This window comes from Nothobranchius furzeri, chromosome 3 (genome assembly GCF_043380555.1).
Source record: "Nothobranchius furzeri strain GRZ-AD chromosome 3, NfurGRZ-RIMD1, whole genome shotgun sequence".
Taxonomy (NCBI): Eukaryota; Metazoa; Chordata; class Actinopteri; order Cyprinodontiformes; family Nothobranchiidae; genus Nothobranchius; species Nothobranchius furzeri.
The window spans coordinates 188343-208185 of NC_091743.1; the positions used below are offsets into that span (position 1 = coordinate 188343).

A 19843-nucleotide genomic window follows, 5' to 3' on the forward strand; every position below is an offset into this window, starting at 1 on the left:
AAGCAAAGAGATTAAATTAAGAAGTCACTAGAGGTGAAAGTTTCTGGAATAATGAGAGCAAACACAGAGTCTATGATATTATTATTTTTTGATATGAACTTGGGAGTGTTGACAAGCGCACCCTTTTTCCCAGATGGGTTGATTCTTTTTGATTTCATTGCATTACAATTTTTGCTACAGTTCTTTTCCTACAATTTCTCCTGTTACTCCTATGATGTAAATCACTTTTTGTGTTTATTTTCAATCTTCTTTACAGGGGTTATGGCTTTTTTGTCAGTTGTTGGTTTGTTTTAGTTTGTTTTGTTGTTTTATGCACACTGCGTTTCACGACTCTTCCTCTTGCTGACGTGAGCTAGTAATTGCAAGTTCCTTGGGATGAGTGTTTTCCACGTGTGATGTGAGGTCCAATGTTATCATCGGGTTGGCGCAAAGCTTGCCGGTATCGGATCCTTTTGTTTATGTTTTGTTTCTGGGGAGCTCTGAGTTGCCTCATGCCTCAAGAGGAGGGAAGGCTGATAACGATTTCCTCACATTACTACACTACCTGGATGGAATTACCTTAAATATGTGATGATAAGGATTGTTGCTGAAAACAATTCAAAATCAACAGTGATCTCCCAGAATTTTCTTGTGCTTTTTCACCACAGGTCGTGAAACCAGGAAATTAGGTTTTGTTGAAGGTGCTGAAGCGAAACAGATGGGGCAGCCAGAGGCCCATTCAAAGTACCCAGTGTGCAAAGACAGCAAGGATCGCCCTGCTGAACGATCGTTCCATAGCGAATAAAAACTTTCATCCTTGGAGATATGTTTAATGAAGAACGTCTGGATCTCATGTGTTTGACAGAAACTTGGCAGAGGGAACAAGATCACATGCTTTTAAACGATTTGGGCCCTCCCGGCTGTTCTGTGTTTAGGACCCCGCGTGCCGAGCGGCAAGTTGGCAGACTCGCTCTTACCTACAGGGACTGCTTCTCATGAAGTTTATGTAAGTTGTCCTGTGTTGCCTTTTTATGAATGTTGTGAAGCACTTTGTGATTTTATCTGGGAAAAGTACTATATAAATAAAGTTTTACTTACTTACTTACTACTCATCACTCCCACTGCTGCAAAGATTGCTGAGAGGCCATCTTGGATTCATCTATCCCACTGCAAGCTCATCAACCAACCGCTCTAGCGTGGCAACGAAGCCCAGCTACAAAGGGGTGGGCCACCACTAGGGTGCCATCTCTCAAACCAGTGAAGATAAGATCAAGATAAAGATAAGATAAAGATCTGCTTCAAGCTTGCCGGGTTCACCAGCAGTTCTATATAAATAAACTTTTACTTACTTACTTACCACATTGTTGATGTTGGTGTTTGCACTCATGGCCCTGCACTTGGGCCGCCTCTGAGCACTCGATGGAACAACTAAGGCAGCAGCATTTGAGGGGGTACTAGAACTGGAACTGAAACGATGGATTGGGGCTCCTCCCTGACCGCGCACCTACATGACAACGTGACCTGTATCCACCTCGGCTGAAGACCCCCTGGACGCATCTACAACAGGACACAGCGAAGAAGAGATGCTGGAAAAGGATCAACTACTTCAAGCACCTGCACCCAAATCTCCAGACTGGTTTCATGGTCAAGGACCTGAAGGACTTTTCGGCGACAAGATCAGCTCCCTGACAATTGGACAACTGCCTTGACACACCATGGAAGGACCTTAGTGTCTTCCTATTGAAAAGTTGAACTTTGCGCTTCATGTTCCGAACTAAGTTATAACGCTCCGGACCTGGACTTCAAGGTACTCATCAACGTAAGACTGAAACCATCCTGAGCAACACGATATTAGGAAAACCTGCGATATTCGATAACAGTGCTTAATATTGCAATATCGATATTACTCACGATAAATGAACAAATACTAAAGTATGCAGTGTTGATGTCATCTGGCGTGTGACGTCTGCTCTGGGTTCAAAGCAAACAAAAACTAATGCATGAATTCCATTACAACATAACATTTTTACTACAAAAACATGCACCTGCACCTGCTACTGTATTAGCAGCTGCACCCGCTACTGTATTAGCAGCTGCACCCGCTACTGTATTAGCAGCTGCACCCGCTACTGTATTAGCAGCTGCACCTGCTACTGTATTAGCAGCTGCACCTGCTACTGTATTAGCAGCTGTACCTGCTACTGTATTAGCAGCTGCACCTGCTACTGTATTAGCAGCTACACCTGCTACTGTATTAGCAGCTACACCTGCTACTGTATTAGCGGCCGCGCCCACTACTGTATTAGCAGCTGCGCCCGCTACTGTATTAGCAGCTGCACCCGCTACTGTATTAGCAGCTGTACCCGCTACTGTATTAGCGGCCGCGCCCGCTACTGTATTAGCGGCCGCGCCCGCTACTGTATTACCGGCCGCGCCCGCTACTGTATTAGCGGCCGCACCCGCTACTGTATTAGCGGCCGCGCCTGCTACTGTATTAGCGGCCGCGCCTGCTACTGTATTAGCAGCTGCACCCGCTACTGCATTAGCAGCTGCACCTGCTACTGTATTAGCAGCCGCACCTGCTACTGTATTAGCAGCTGCACCTGCTACTGTATTAGCAGCTGTACCTGCTACTGTATTAGCAGCTGCACCTGCTACTGTATTAGCAGCTGCACCCGCTACTGCATTAGCAGCTGCACCCGCTACTGCATTAGCAGCTGCACCCGCTACTGTATTAGCAGCTGCACCTGCTACTGTATTAGCAGCTGCACCTGCTACTGTATTAGCAGCTGCACCTGCTACTGTATTAGCAGCAAAACAACAAACTGCATGCATGCAGTTTCTCAGTGACTTTAAAACATCACTTCCACCATAAAACTTTTTCTGATGCTCCAAATACAGAAAAACATCCCTTACCAGGGTTTTAGAATAAATAAAAACATCAGAAAATAAGTTTAAATGTTAAATAATAGTTAACATCACTTAAATGCAACAGCAAATTCTCTCATTGCTACTGAGAATTTTCTCCACTGATGTGGTTATGACATAAGGCTGTTGCTGTAACTGGGAAGTGAACTGTGCTGGGCCAAACTAGGAGAATATTAAGATTTTCTGAGGGAAAGAGAAAAACAATTGTCTACCCTTCAGAAGAGGAACTGGCAAAAAACTACATGGAAAATATGTGAAAATGTTTGTTTTTAACCCCAAATTGAACAAGTTTACTTAGATCTTAAAAAGCAGCTCAGATGATGAAACTGCAACTATGATTCTGATAACAAGCTAACTAATTGAACTAGCTCCTCTAAGATAACCGGCTAGCAGAGCTTCTGACTGACAGTTTATGTGCAGCAGCAAATCAACTATCCTGATTAACAAGGTTATAAAAGCTCATAAATGAAAAATCACTTTGATGTGTGGGGGAACTTTTCCAGGCCCTCTTTAGCAGGGTGGGACTGGGAGGAGAGTGCTGTAGCCTTTTAGCTGGAAACTAACCGGAGCCTGGGGCTAACGGTGGGTTGGTTCACCGGCACGTGTCGGAGTCAGACCGGTTATTATCAGCTGCTTAACGACACCGAGCGGACTCACGTTCACGTTTGAAAGCAGCGCTGATTCCAGAAACCTCAGCACAAAGTGCGTTCGTTAATCTGAGCCAGCATGACGAACAAGGGAAGCGAGCGGCAGCGGAAAGCGGTGGGCGGAGCTGAGCTAGTGGGAAATTGGGGTAAGGGTCTACGTAGGGGGCAGGCGTATTACGTGAACGGACCCATCTGATTGGCCGCATATCAGAAGGGCTACATTTGATTGGTCAAATAATACTTCCGCGTAAAAAACAGAGCTGCTTTACAAAAAGTTGATGTATGACACAAATGGAAATATTTGAACCAAACATTTATCGCCGTTTTTGACGTGCTTTGCGATGGGCCTATCACGCGTCCTGTTATCGCGATGACGATAATTTTTCGATATATTGTGCAGCCCTAACTCTGACTTTCAAACCTATTCTCCAACTGGGACTCTCAGTCCACGGACAGGCCCTTTGATGAAGCACGCCTGGTTTGTCTCAGCTCTGCCATAGTTAGAGCTGCGTAAATTAATATTACACGTTCATTTTTCCTCCTTCACTGGAAAATTCGTCTGCAACTTGGAGCTTTAATCTAAATTCACCTGATGTGTCAATACACCGAATTGATGTTTTCTGTGTATTGTATGGTTTTGCTAACCCTTCTCAATCTCCTTACAGGAACTGCTATAAAATTGTAGAATTGTGCATCACAGCAAATTCATTTCAATATCTATGAAATAGTTTTTCTTAAGGTTATAATTGTGTTGATTTAGCTGATTCTATTCTCTATCTCGGTGAACTGCTGTAAGATATTAGTGTTAGTTGTGTTTGCCTTATTTGTGTTCATTACCTTATTTGTTCTTATTATTTTGCTGATTTTTGTACTACACTTTGTATGGAATGATCCTTTGGACGAAGTTATCAGGATTGTGATTACGATCCGTAAACGACAAACGAATGCAGCACCTCATACTGTGTTCCTACCTCATCGTGTTGTTTCTGAACCTTTTCATATCTGATCGTAGTGTTTATTACTTTACTTATTATTTTTCTTGTTTTGATGCTTATCATTTTTGTCTTGAGTTACTTGATTTGTAACCTATTGGCCCTTGTCACTACTGAGATGATCACCTTTCCTGGTTTTATCCCTTTTCTATTCCTTGATTCGTGATTGATGTAGCTTTCATAGATGATGGTGACAAGTTATGGAAGTGGATAACATTCCTTATTATTTTACTTATTTTTGTTTTCCTCGTTTTGTTTTGTTACTTCCTTTTGTTTGGTTATCCTATTCGGATAAACAGGAGGGAATGTTATGGAAAAGTTTATGTTTATTAATTCTTGATCATGGACTCAATCAACTGAATGTAATATGTACTGCTCTATGCCTCTCTGCATGCTCACTTATTCAGACACACACACACACACACACACACACACACACACACACACACACACACACATTCTTGACTTCCCACACATACTCTCTCTCTCTCTCTCTCTCTCTCTCTCTCTCTCTCTCTCTCACTCCCACCTCTCTATAAATATACTCTGTGAACAGATATTCGGGGCAGTTTGCCTCGTGCATCATGCCACAGTTATAACTATTTGACTAGTCTGCTCATTGTCTCCTTCTCTCTTCACTATAGGAAATGGGTTATTGATAAACATATTGATAAAATCCATGACACTACTTATCAACTTACTTGTTTATGACTTCTCTTTACTCGTCATCTACTCTTCTGTTGCTAGTTTGTAACTGGCAACAGCATGAAACTCATGAAATCGTGGGGCTTGCTCATTTGTTTCGATACGTGGCCTGCGGTACCTACATTCGACCACAGGATATCATTCTTACTTCTTGCACCTTTAATGTTAGTGTTAAAACCTCCGTTTGGTCCAGTACATGATTGATCTGAATGCACACTAAGAGTGTGTGGTTAAATGTGATGTAAATGTAAATGTAATCATATCTGTTTTATAGTGCAGAAAGTATTTGCACCTACGAAAAAAACATTTCTGCTCCTCACAGACCCCGTTACTTCTTAAATAAGCTATTTTATCCTCCATTCATTACCTGTCATAATGGCTCCTGCTGAACTTGTTAGCTGTATCCTGTCCACACCTGCAAATAGTCAGACTCCAACCTCCACCATTACCTAGACCAGAGAGCTGTCTAAGGACACCAGGGACAATCCTGTACACCTGCATAAGACTGGGATGAGCCAATCTACGATAGGAAAGCAGCTTGGTGAAAAGGGAACAATCATTAGAGCAATCATTACAAAATGCAATAAATACGAGATCAATAACAATTTCTCTTGACCTGGGGCTCCATGCAGGAAATGTTTGATCTCCGTCATTGCCAACCAAGGTTACATTACAAAGTTTAGAGGTGGATTTTGTTTTTGACTAAATACAGTACTTATTTTCTCCACCATTATACAAAAAAATTCTTTAAAAATCATACAATGTGATTAACTGGATTTTTTTTCCACATTCTGTCTCACAGTTGAAAACTTACTATAATAAAAATTACAGACCACGCTCATCTTTGTAAGCAGGACACATTTTCATACTGTTGATAGAGATTGTGCATAAATGGGACAAATGACATATGTGCTAATATTGCATTCAGCATGCTACTGAGTCTGGAAGCACTTAAGAAAACAATGAGTAATTGACTCAGCTTCTACAGACGCATAAATGCATTCACCACCAAAGAAGAAAAAGTTCTGTTTGTCTGAAGTGAGATCATTTTCATTATTAATGATTTACCAATATATTAGTAAAATTCAGTATGATGCTCAGGTTGTTCTGGGATTCTCCAGAATTCACAGCTGGCCAGTCCAGAACCGTTGTACTGTCTCATTAGGTCTGTAAACTGGCACTGAAGGCCCAGTTACCAAATACAGGGCACCAACACTAAAATCATGTCATCATGACCTTCATGGGTTTGTAGGGCCCAGTCATTTGGTCCACCCCCAGCCTGGTTCTGATTAGTTACGCTAGTGGTTGCTGCAGATAGGCATGCTGTGCATGTCTTAAAAGGAAGTTAAAAGGAATTTAACTCAGCAAATAACACATGTTTGAGTTCCTCTGTTAGCCTGTCAATAATGCTGCAGAGCATCATGATCACTGCAGAGAGATTATTTGATTTTTTTCATTATTTTTCTGTAAAAATTATCTTGTTAATTTGGAAAAACATAGCTTTTTATTTAAAAACATAGCTTTTCATTTATTTTTGCCTGAATGCAGTACGCTTCCATACACGAGCATCATACTGAATTTTACCAATATGTTGGGTGTTGCAAATACTTTCAGATAAAGGTCATTGGGTTTTGTTGTTCCTGCTATCAGTGAGCCTCATATAATTTCCAATAAATCATTACCAGAAAAAATGTAGGAAATAACAACAGCAACAGGAAGTCAGTTTTCATTTAGTACGTTTCTGTTGGTGCAGATCACAAGCCCCCAATCATCATCATCATCATCATCATCATTAGTATTAGTAGGGTATGAGTGACGGAGTAAACGAACATTGTCTCTCTGAAGCACTGCAGAAGCCTGTATTACAAAAATATTTATTATTATTATTATTAATGGCTTGTCCTTGTACTTGTAATCTGTCAAAATCAAAGACACTGGTTTAAAAAATCTTTTGCTTCATTTGACTCTTATTTGAAACACAACCAGAAGCCAAAAATGTGATTGAATGTTTTAACAACACAAAAACTGTATGCATATCAAACAGCTTGTATACAATTAAAATACAAACTTTAAGATGTAAAAATGTTTAAATGTGTAAAAAGACAAATCTGGTTTTTGGTTGGTGATTAGAACCTTCAGTTCACAGATTCAAATATGAAGAAATTACATATAGTAGTAGTACTTCTACTTTATAGTAGTTGTAGTTCAACACAGAGCCTGGAGCCGAATGACCAAGCGGTGTTATGCTAAACGCATAGAGGTTGTCCCCATTCAACCAGCAAACTATTAGCAAGAAAAATGCAGTTGAAGGACTCAAAAGTGAAGCAGCGTCAACTAAAACTGCTGCAGTCTTTTTGTCGTCTCCCTCAGAGATCCACAAGTGAGCATGACTACAGTGTCGCATCGGGGCACTTCTGCTGCTAGCCCCTAGTGGACGAGGGTGCAAGTGCAACTTTTGCCACTTTTGTGTTGACTTCATTTTCACCCCAGAATTATGGGGACTTGGTCAGCCTGGGAACTCTCCTATTGAAATAACCCCACCCCCTGAGAATTCTAACCGAGCCAATCAGCGCTGAGCAGCATATGTCACACCACAACGCTCAGTTTCTCATAAACAACAAATACGTCGTCTGAAGCAGAGTTTGCTGCAGCTCTTTCCTCTGTTCTAATCACTTGAACATGTCTTTAAAACTACAAGTAAAAGCACTAAAAGCCTTTCTTCCAAAGAAAAATGTCTGCGCTGTTGCCAGACGCCATTCTTGACTACAGCTAAAAAAAACTACAGCGTCTTGTGGTACAGTCGGCATTTCCGCCTTTTTTCTGATTGGTTATTTTTGAGCTGGCTGGTCCCGCCCCTCATGTGCCTCTCTGCCTGTGAGGAACCAGACTCTCTCTCTGTGTAGAATTAAACAGAGGACAAGTCTGGAAGGCCAGGCTAGCATAATGGGGCCTGAGCTCTGCTCATCGAACTACTCATTACTGATTACTATCAGCTGTATTTATCATTTGAAAAATGAACGCAGTTGAATTTAGTTTAATTCCAAATGTTATTTAAATGTTAGTGTGTGTGTTTGAGTGTGTGTGTGGTTGTAGACAAGGGTGTGTGTGTGTGTGTATATTTGGTGACCATGGTGTGTGTCTTTTGGAGACCAGGGTGTGTGTGTTTGTAGACGAGGTTGTGTGCGTGTGTGTGTTTGTAGATGAGGGTGTGTGTGTGTGTGTGTATGTTTGGAGACCAGGGTGTGTGTGAGTGTGTGTGTGTTTGGTGACCATGGTGTGTGTCTTTTGGAGACCAGGGTGTGTGTGTTTGTAGATGAGGTTGTGTGCGTGTGTGTATGTTTGGAGACCAGGGTGTGTGTGAGAGAGAGTGTGTGTGTGTGTGTTTGGAGACAAGGGTGTGTGTGAGAGAGAGTGTGTGTGTGTTTGGAGACAAGGGTGTGTGTTAAGGTTCAGAAAACTGTCCAGATGTTTTGTACGTAAACACAGCAGAAGCAACATCACTACTGCTGATACTTTCATGTGCGTTGTTGCTATTATCTGATCTTATTTTGAACCACCAAATAAAAAAGTAGACATGGATGTTTCAACATACAGGCATATTCCTGAGAAAGGAAGGTCAGGACACTTTTCCACCTGGAAGCTAGCCCTGACTGTGGGTTGGGTTAGGGTTAGCCTGGTCATGGGGAACACCCAGAGATACAAAGTAAAGACAGGACATTTAGATTATTGAACGTGAACCTAATGTCTTCCATGCCTGAATGTCTTTCAGATTCAGATTCAGATTTCAGATTTATTGGCCAAGTAAAATTACATTTACAAGGAATTTAGCTTCGGTAGATGTTCGCTCTCTAAAACATACAACAACCACAATAAATGAGAATAAAAATACATTAAAAAACATAAGAACATGTATACCCACACACATATATACATACACACACACACACACACACACACACACACACACACTCATATCCATAAGCATACTGAATAAGTATTAAAAACTATAGTAAAAGGAAGGTAAAAGAATCTACAGATTCAGGAGAGAAATGGCTGAAGGAAAGAAACTGTTCTCGTGTCTGGTAGTGTTTGTGTACAGCGATCTATCGCGTCTGCCAGATGGGAGGAGATGGAAGAGAGTAGATGCAGGATGTGTGGCATCTTGGACAATATTCACTGCTTTTTCCTGGTCCTGCTGATGTACAGTTCCTGGACAGAGGGCAGCTGGGCACCAATGATTTTTCCTGCTGTTTTAATAACACGCTGTAGTCTGCATTTGTCCATTTTTGTGGCTGACCCAAACCAGACAGTGATGGATGAGCAAAGTATGGATTCGACTGCAGCAGTGTAGAAGATGATCAGCAGCTCTTGTGGTAGGCCGTACTTCCTTAGTTGCCGTAAGAAATACATCCTCTGCTGAGCCTTTTTGAGGATGGAGTTGATGTTTGTTTCCCACTTCAGATCCCTGGAAATGATAGTTCCCAAGAACTTGAATGAGTCCACCATTGACACTGGGCTGTTGGATATTGTGAGGGGGGGGCAGCACCGTGGGAAGCTTCCTAAAGTCCACGACCATCTCCACAGTCTTAAGGGTGTTAAGCTCAAGATTGTGCTGACTACACCAGACCACCAGCCTCTCAACTTCTCGCTGATAAGCAGACTCATCACCATCCTGGATGAGCCCAATGACAGTGGTGTCATCTGCAAATTTCAGGATTTTTACAGCTGAGTCATTAGAGGTGCAGTCATTGGTGTACAATGAAAAGAGCAGTGGAGAAAGGACGCACCCCTGTGGTGTACCGGTGCTGATCAGCCTTGTGCCAGACGTAACATTGTTCAACCGCACATGCTGGCTCCTATTTGTCAGGAAGCTGGAAATCCACTGACACATGGCGGGGGAAACGGTGAGCTGAGAAAGCTTTGAGGTGAGGATTTCTGGTATAACGGTGTTAAAAGCAGAGCTAAAATCCACAAACAATATCCTTGCGTAGGTCCTTGGTTGATCAAGATGTTCCAGGATGAAGTGCAGCCCCATGTTAATTGCATCATCCGCTGACCTGTTTGCCCTATAGGCAAACTGCAGGGGATCCAGCTGGTGGCCAGTGGTGCTTTTAAGATGGGACAGCACCAAGCGCTCAAAGGATTTACACAGGGTTATAGTTATGTTTGTAGATGAAGACTTCCTGTCGGCTCCACTTACGGTGCATTCCTTTAGCACCAACATCTGCTGTTTAGGGTGGAAGTTACAGGAAAAGTAGTAACACATCTGGTCACATCTTGTAGTGTGAGGTAGTAGTGATGTCATTGCTCATGCTTGTGGTTTTAATGATATAGGAGTGTGACGGTATTAGCCTAGAAAGCTAGACCAGTGGTTCTCAACCTTTTTTCACGAGGACCTGTTTTCTGTGTCCAGAACAATCCAAGCCCCCAGCCCAAACTCCTACACGCTTGCACCAAATAAAAGTGAGTAATTACAGACTTTTTACTGACATACAGAATTAGGTTTCTTACACTGACTATACTATGCGGTGTGTTAACTGGATTTTATGAATGCAATTTTCACATCTATAATCTTGGTAACCTAACAACCTCAGCACAGACAAAATTGTAGAAACCCTCTTGGGGGGTCAAGAACCCCCAGATTGGGAATGACAGATCTAGACAGACTGTAGCCGAAACAAGAGTTTTGCTCTGCATGTCGTTCAAGCAACACTCCAAAGGTGCCTCAGCAGGTCTACCAATGGCCTGAGCAGTTTTGCAGCTTCCCAATCAGAGTGTTCTACTGGTCTGGTGGAGTTCCAGCACTTTGTATGTGGTTACTATGCTACAGAGTGAGACGACTAAGATGGCGACAGCTCATTTAAAACAACTTTGACATCAACTTTGGACTATTTAGACTTGGGTCAGGAACAGACAGGGGTACCTAAGTATTTACGCCTTGTTCAGCAGTGTATGCTCCTGCATTTATGTGTTTATGTAGTATTTACCTGCGTGCATGCCTGCTCTGTCTTCTCCATCCCCAGTGAGTCGTGGAGGATGGCTGCTTATACTGAGCCAGGATTCTCTGGAGGTTTCTTCCTGTTAAAAGGGAGTTTTCCTCTCCACTGTCGCTTTATGCTTGCTTGGTATGAGGATTGCTGTATAGTCACTGACACTAGTCAGTGACTTGATGCAATTTGCTGGATTTCTTATATAGGACACATTATTTCTGATTGGCTTAATGAACTGTGAATTGGAATGTTTATTATGTGAAGTGCCTTGAGACGACTCTTGTCGTGATTTGGCGCTTTATAAATAAACTTGAATTGAATTGAATTACCTAAAATAAGAGAGGATTATTGAAATAATCCAGTGATTCTGTGGTTCTGAAGCCTCAACAACACAGACAGACAGAAGGCTAAATTGCTCTGTCATTGAATGACGTCTTCCAGCTGTGGAGCTGCAGATCGGGCCGAGAGCTCAGCCGCTTTAGGGGTCTGTTGGTTAAGGATGAGAAATGTTGGAGAAATGGAGATTGTTGTTGTTAATACTCTGGGGTTAAAAGAGGGGAGGAAGATGTTCTGGAAACTCAGGTGAGCTCCCTTTTTGTTCTTGCTCAGGCCATGCTGGGCCTCGTTTCCTTTGAGCTGTTGCTGTCTCTGCATCAGAACTTCTAAAGATCCCCACCGCTGTGACATCGCTCCGAGAACTCCAGCGCTTTCCCAGAAACAGTAAATCATATTACTCTGATAAATGATCTTCTCTTTGCAGACTATAAATAAAACAATCTGTTATTTAAGGCAGCCGTTTCATTCCTAAACAAAACATGAAATGTAAATGGTGGGGAGAAAAACAAAAAGGCGTTCCAAAAGAAGTCGCGCTCCTCTCCAAAGGTAAAACGTTCACATTCTGATTACCTGCTCAAGTCAATATTTTGTAAAGTTCTCATGTTTTCTCCTTTTGTTTTTCTGCTATGGTTGAACATCATGTTCTTGTAATGGTCATAGAAGCTTGGGCTTCTCCATCTGAGCAGAAAGAGCCCGGGCTCTGTGGTTATACGTGTACCGATGGAACACTTTTGTTGAGGACTTGTGCCCTCATTAGCTGGACGCTGGTCATGATCTTCTTCTGATGACCCATCAGGGTGACTCCGAGCCTCTGGATGTCCCTGGGGGGCACAAACACAGTCAGTCATGTGACTCCATCACTTGTTACATGTTATGTATGTAAACTCTCTCTAGCTGCCACACATCTCCTGAATGTGAGCTTTAAAAATTTACTGATTTCATCACTTAAATATTTAAAGAAAACATAAGACTTTTTAAAGTTATAATATGGTTGATACAAAAACATGGTCAAGATAGTTCTTTGCATAAAATCTGTCTCAAAAGGACAGAAAATGGAAAAAGGACGCACTACAAACTAATGCTCTTTTGACACCAATTCATTTTCTGCTTTAGAGAAGGTAGTTAGTGGCATGAAGCCTTCGGGGTCACCTGAAGATTCTGTTCCACCTACATAGTAGCATCCTCTCTAATTTTAGTCCAAGTTCAAAATTTTAACCTTAATCTAAGGTTATGGAGAAGGTTGTGATGAAGGCCCAGGCTGCACAACATTCCATACCATACAATTCAATTCAATTCAAAAATCCTTTATTAATCCCAGAGGGAAACTGATTGCTGTAGTAGCTCAGAATAATGATAATAATCAAGTCATCAAAGAGTTGTTGTATATTACAACGGCTGTTGGCAGGAAGGATCTCCAGTAGCGGTCAGTGTTGCAGCCAAACTGAAGAAGCCTCTGAATGAAGACACTCTTCCGTTGTCGGACAGTCTTGTGAAGAGAATGCTCAGGGTTGTCCATCATTCTCTTGATTGTTATGCACTGCGTGAGTGTGGATGGAGTAATTTATTTATTTATTTTTGTTACCGGGGACTTCACACAACGGCGGGTCCACGGAGGAGCAGAGAGGAAAAGTGTGGGGACTGACATGTGCTCCTGCTGCAAGAAGCGCCAGGGTTGCTGGGGCAATGGCGGGAGACCTCCACAACAAGGACGTGGCAACGGATCCGCCGAGGGGAGAGGTCTCCGGGACGCGGATCAGGAACCACACCTGCAGCAAATGAACTGATTGCTCTCCTCACCTCTTCACCCGGATTTAAGCAGTTCATGGATGCTCAGTCGCGGAGCTCGTCTCCGTAGCTGCTTTTCTGTGCATATTTACCTTTTGGCAAACTAAGCTCTTCTACTTCAATAAGTGTTTTAGTAAATAAAGGAGATACTTCTCACTTATTTCGTTAACGTCATCTATGTGTCCTAGGAGACGTTTAGAGCACCAGAGAAAGTGTTTAGAGGAGTAGCCTCTTCCCTGTGTAACCTTTGTGCAAAGAGTAACTTCTCATCTGTACTCAGTTTGCAGACAGATTGTTTTCAGTTTTCCCTTTTAGTACCCCGACACGGGAAGACTTTTTGGTTTGTAAACAGCAGCTTTAGAAACCCTAGGCTGTGTAATTCTGCTGGGTGCCGTTTTGGTACATTTTTCTATGGTGTGGGTTTAAGGTTAGTCAGTACCTCTGTGATTGCCTGGCCTCTTATTAGGGGGAGAGGGGAACATACGAAGCTTACCCCCTTTCCAGAATGAATTATGTAACATTGATTCTCTGGAGAATCCTTCTTTGCATCATCTCCTCCAGTGGTTCTACAGTCGTCCCCAGAACAGAACCAGCCTTTGTTGTTAGGCTGTTGAGCCTTTTCAGGTCCCTGCTTCTGATGCTGCTACCCCAACAGACGATGGCTGAAGAGATTACACTCTCAACAACAGACTTGTAGAAGATCTGCAGCATCTTGCTACAGACATTGAAGGACCTATGCCTCCTCAAGAAGTGCAGTCTGCTGTGTCCCTTCTTGTAAACGGCTTGGCTGTTCTTTCTCCAGTCCAGTCTGTTGTCAAGGTGAACTCCAAGGTATTTGTATTCCTCAACCACCTCCACTTCTTCTCCCATGATGGAAACAGTGTTTGACTCCACCCTGTTTCTTCTGAAGTCTACAATCATCTCCTTTGTTTTGTTCACGTTCAAGGTCAGATGATTGTTTCCACACCATGCCACAAAGCGCTCCACCAGCTCTCTGTACTCAGCTTCCTGTCCATCTCTGATACACCCGACAACTGCAGAGTCATCTGAGTATTTCTGTAGATGACAGGTCTCTGACTTGTACTGGAAGTCTGAGGTGTACAGGGTGAAAAGGAATGGTGAGAGTACAGTCCCCTGTGGTGCTCCAATGTTACTGATCGCCTGGTTTGATGTGCAGTTCTTCAGTCTCACAAACTGTGGTCTGTTTGTCAGGTAGTCTTTAACCATACCAACTTTATTTCTGTAGCACAATTTAAAACACAGCGTGAGAGCTGACCAAAGTGCTGAACAGGCAGGATCAAAACAAAAAAGACAAAAGCAAGAAGCATCTAAACAAGGCATCAATAGCAGGTAAAAACAACATAAATTGAGTCACTGTCTGAAAGCCAAGTCATAAACGTGGGTGTTTAAATGAGACAGGCAAAGATTATGCCTGCCTAACTGTAACAGGCAGTGGATTCCAGAGCCTGAGGTGTCGGTACAGGATCTGCTTGGGTGCAGGATCGGCTCGGGGTCCTTCGACTGCCGATGACGTCACATGACTGCAAATCTACTCGGCTTTCACACACACGTTTTGGAAAGACATCAGCAGTTTAGTTAATAAATTCTTGTTCGTTAACACCTAAATGTTTTCTTTATAATTGTAATTTGTTAATAAAACACCGTATTATCTTTGTTTTGTAAAGAATGTGAAACTGCATGAAACCAACATCGGACTGACAAACACAGAACAGTTCTTATAAGTGAAGCCACATTTGTTTGTATTCATGTGGAGTTTGTCTGTATATTTCCTTAGTTGTTATCTAAATACATTCTTTGACTCTAAATATTGCTTGGTGTCTTTCAATAAAGTTCTTATATTTTATTTTGCCCCATTTCATCAACATCAAGAGCTTTTGAGGGTCACCGTTTATCATTTGCTTATATTTTACATTTCCTTTAGAAATTCAAACATATTTTCTCCAGTAAGTGTTGATTTCTGGACTACAGGACTACAACCGCTAAGACTACGACCACAAATTTGTTCTGACCAATCAGAATCATAACGTGATAACGTCACTTCCGTAAGCTTCATGTTCAGCCAATCGACTACTTTGACGTCATCGGCAGTCGAAGGACCCCGAGCAGATCCTGTACCGACAGAGGCAGCATGGGCAAATGCACGTCTACCCTGTAATTTGTAGCACATCTGGGGAGTGCAGAGAAGCAAGAGGTTGGGATAGACACAGCAAGTGGAGTGGACCTCTGGGCAACGAAACTCGTAGTTCAGATCTGAGCACGAACCGTCTAGTCGGAGACATCTTCCAGGTGATGCAGGAAGCTGGCATATCTATTTTGCCTCTGAGGCTGTTGTGCCTGATATCAATCTCAAGCATTGCAGAGCGATTGTGACTTTGATCAAAAGAGAAAATGGTTCCAACTACTTGCTCGGGCTATCGGCCTAATCGGGGGCTGCTGGAGAACAGACTCGATCAGGAAGTGATTCCTGTATTTATTAAATGTTTTTGACAAGTTTTATACAAATCGGAATTTGATAAATTTAAAGGGCATTACCAAAGTTCCTCAGAGAGTCAATCTCTCACTCAGATTCTTAGAGGTAAATTCTTAGTGTGAAGTGAAATTGTTAAACATTAATAATAATATTACGATATGTAAATATACTTATAGATTAAATAACTAGAATAAACAATTACTGATCTGGTGTAATTTAAGATCTGAAATGAATCATTACAAGAGAAATATTCATTTTAACCCACAATTTAATGTGTAAGACACATTAATCAACTTTGGATTTAAACAAACTGTTCATTCAACAGATTATGAGGTTTTTAAAGAGTCATTTATTAAAAGAAAGACAAACTTTATTCAGAGAGTAACAGTCTCATCTTCTGGATAAAACCTTGGGTTCCAGCAAAGTAAGAAAGTAAGTAAGTAAAAGTTTATTTATATAGCGCCTTTCACAGATATAAATCACAAAGCGCTGTACAACATGATAAAGATCAGGGCAAATACCTCTAACCAATAAAAACATCAGAAAAACAATAGCAGTGATAAAGTAGAAAATACAAAGTGAAGGTGTGAACCCGAACAAAGCCATCTTTCTGAAACATTTAGGGAGGGAACGCCTGGATGAAAAGGTGAGTTTTTAGATGATTTTTAAAGACCTCTACAGTGTTAGAGAGACGGAGATTTGAAGGTAGACTGTTCCAAAGTCTGGGTGAAATAGTCTGAAAGGCCCTGTCCCCTTTGGTTTTCAGTCTGGTTCCAGGAACAGCCAGGAGGTTTTCAGATGTGGATCTAAGGTTCCGAGAGGTGGTGTGTGGGGATAAAAGCTCAGATAGGTAGCTTGGAGCCTGGTTGTTAAGAGCTCTATAGGTCAGGACTAAAACTTTAAACTGTATTCTATATTCTACCGGGAGCCAGTGGAGGGACTGTAAAACTGGAGTGATGTGAGCTCGTCTGCTGGATTTGGTTAGGAGGCTGGCTGCTGCATTTTGGATGGCTTGAAGGCGTGAGAGGGAGGTTTTGCTGAGACCAGTAAAAAGAGCGTTACAGTAGTCTAAGCGTGATGACACAAAGGCATGGATGATTTTTTCCAGATCTGCAGTAGAAACCAGTTTACGGACTTTTGAAATGTTTCTCAGTTGAAAGAAACAAGAGCGGGAGATGGTTTTGACGTGTGAGTCTAAACTTAAAGCTGGATCAAAAATAACTGCCAGGTTTCTAATGTTGGCCTTGGCTGATGGGCAAAAAGAGGCAATTTCCTGCTCGATTTTTGGCTGAAGTTCCGGGGGTGCAGCGATCAGGGTCTCTGTCTTGTTAGCATTTAGGACAAGAAAGTTGCTGGACAGCCAGTTACTGATCTGGGTCAGGCAGAGTACAAGGGTGGCCAGCCTGTCCAACTGGTGTGGCATAAAGGACATATAGAGCTGAATATCATCAGCGTAGATGTGGTAGGAGATGTCTGGGAAAGACTGAATGATGCCAGCTAGGGGAAGAATATAGAATGCGAATAGTAGAGGCCCTAGAACTGAACCTTGTGGGACCCCACATGTTAGAGAGGCAGTATCTGGAGAGAAGGTTTCTGACTTCACTGTGAATGTTCTGTTAGTGAGATAGGAAGAGAGCCAGTCTAGAGCAGAACCTGAAATCCTAGCCAGAGCCTTTAACCTGTTTAGTAGAACGTTGTGGTCTACAGTGTCAAAAGCTGCACTGAGGTCGAGCAGGACCATGACAGAGCATTTCTCTGCATCAGCAGCCATCAGGAGGTCATTATGCACCCTTACTAGAGCAGTCTCGGTTGAGTGCTGCTTCAGAAAGCCAGACTGGAAGGGGTCAGAGATCTTTGACTTAGAAAACCAGGATCTGAGTTGGGTTTCAACAACCTTCTCAAGTACTTTGCTGATGAAAGGCAGTTTAGAAATGGGCCTAAAGTTACTGGTGGAGCTGGCGTCAAGGTTGGGTTTCTTTAAGAGAGGAGTCACTACTGCATTTTTAAAGTAAGATGGAACACAGCCTTGGCTCAGTGAGCTGTTGATTATAGTCAACATAGATGGACTGATGGAGGCAAGGGACCCGACTAAAACAGAGGGAGTTAAGATATCTGATGAGCATGATGAGAGTTTCATCTGACTGATTATTGAGGTTAAGTCATTTAGTGCAATTGGGGAGAAGGAGGTGAAAGACTCGGAGCACTGGGGGGCCTCCCCTCCTGAGGGGGCGAGGGCTGGTGGAATGCTGGATCTCAGATTCAACAACTTGTTTTCAAAAAAGTGGAGAAATCTGTTACAGTCATCAGCTGAAGATAGCTGAGCCTGCTGCGGAGGAGAAGACATGATGCTGGAGATGGTATCAAACAAAACCTTAGGATTACTCTTATTTTGACATATGAGGTTGCTGAAGAAAGAAGACCTGGCATCTTCTACAGCTTCGTTGTATGACTCGAGAAGTTCTTTAAAATATTCACGATGAACAACCAGACCTGTCCTCTTCCACCGTCGTTCCGCTTTTCTGTAGGAGCGTCTAAGATCAAGAATCTGGTTGTTCAGCCAGGGTGAACTGGAGGCACTGGAACTGCGGCTGGTTTTGTAAGGGGCGACCTGAACTAGAATTTTGAGGCAGTGATCATTAAATGAGTTGGTAAGGAGCTCTACGTCATCAGAGGAAGGAGGTACAAAGTCAAAGAGGGAGGAGAAATTTAAAATGGTAGAACTGTTGATAATACGTTGTTGCTTAGCAGAGACTGGTAAAAGAGATTCAGAATTTAGGTTGATATGAAAAGAAACTGACTTATGGTCACTGAACACAACATCATGTATCTGCAGCTTATCAACAAGAAGTCCGTAGGAAAAGACCAGATCCAGGGTGTGGCCTGCTCTGTGAGTGGGACCAGACACGTGTTGAGAGAAGTTAAAAGAGTTCATCATGTTTAGGAACTCCCTAGTGGAGCAGTTAGATAGATCCTCAGCGTGGATGTTGAAATCTCCAACAATGATTATCCTGTCTAGTTTAATAGTTGAAGATAGGAGATCCTGAAAGTCAGACAGGAAGGATGAAGTAGATCCAGGTGGGCGATAGACCAGAATTCCATAAACTGGTAGAGCTTGACCAATTTTAATCATGATCATCTCGAATGAGCTGTAGGAGTTTGAGGATATAATTTGGCACGAAAAGTGTTTCTTAAAGATAACAGCTGTTCCTCCACCGTGGCCTGTGGTCCGTGGAGCAGAGAAGAAAGAGCAGTCTTGGGACAGAGCTCACGGAGATGAGTGACGTCATTTTCGCGCTGCCCCGACTCAGAAATCCACAAAAAGTTTAATTTTTTGGTCTGGAACAGATCGTTGAGGATGTGAGACTTGTTGGCGATGGAGCGCGCGTTAATGAACATCATTTTCGCGGAGGAATCTGGCGGTGTGTGTGCCGCGGGCTCAATAATGGCGGGCGGCTGGCGGGCTAAGCTATGTAGCGACTCCACGCTACGCCCGCTGTGGTTCTTTGTCTCCCACGCCTTCAGGTGCCGTCCGGCATCAGGGGCTCCATTTAGCAGCGAGATCAGCCCACCTCCGTTACGTTTCTGTAGTGGAACACGGATGTGTGACGCAGTTTGTGCCTGCAAGTTAAAAGTTAACTTCTGGTCATTTTTGATGGAATACTTGGCCTTTTGGTACGCTACAATGATGTGTGTTTCCACTATCTGTCACGTACCTTGAGATTTGATAGATTGTAAAAACTAGTAAATATTGTAACGGGTTACGTTTTGTTGATGTTAGACTTTTATTTGAAGTGAGTGTTCTTGGGGGGAAGTTCTGGTTCCAGGAGAGAGTGCTGGAGTTCTGGAGGGAAAACAGTTATTGTTGACAGCTTGTGAGTTTTGAGGGGAGTTAAACTGTAAGGCGTGGGTTATGGCCGACAGTAACCCAGAATAAAGAACTGAAAGAGCCAGAGAACAAGTCGGGGTTGTTACAGTATAGTAATATATTGA

The 19843-nt window shown here is 42.6% G+C and overlaps 1 protein-coding gene across 7 annotated transcripts in view; it reads right to left on the minus strand.

The window, feature by feature from the left end:
* Positions 1-9014: 9014 nt before the first annotated feature.
* epha8 (eph receptor A8) overlaps positions 9015-19843 on the minus strand; it is a 411677-nt gene continuing 400848 nt past the window's right edge. For all 7 annotated transcript variants that reach the window (XM_070549067.1, XM_070549062.1, XM_070549064.1 and 4 more), the window contains one exon: positions 9015-12398. In XM_070549067.1, coding sequence (XP_070405168.1) covers positions 12284-12398 — 115 coding nt within the window. In that variant the 3' untranslated portion in view covers positions 9015-12283. The remainder of the gene's footprint in view (positions 12399-19843) is intronic.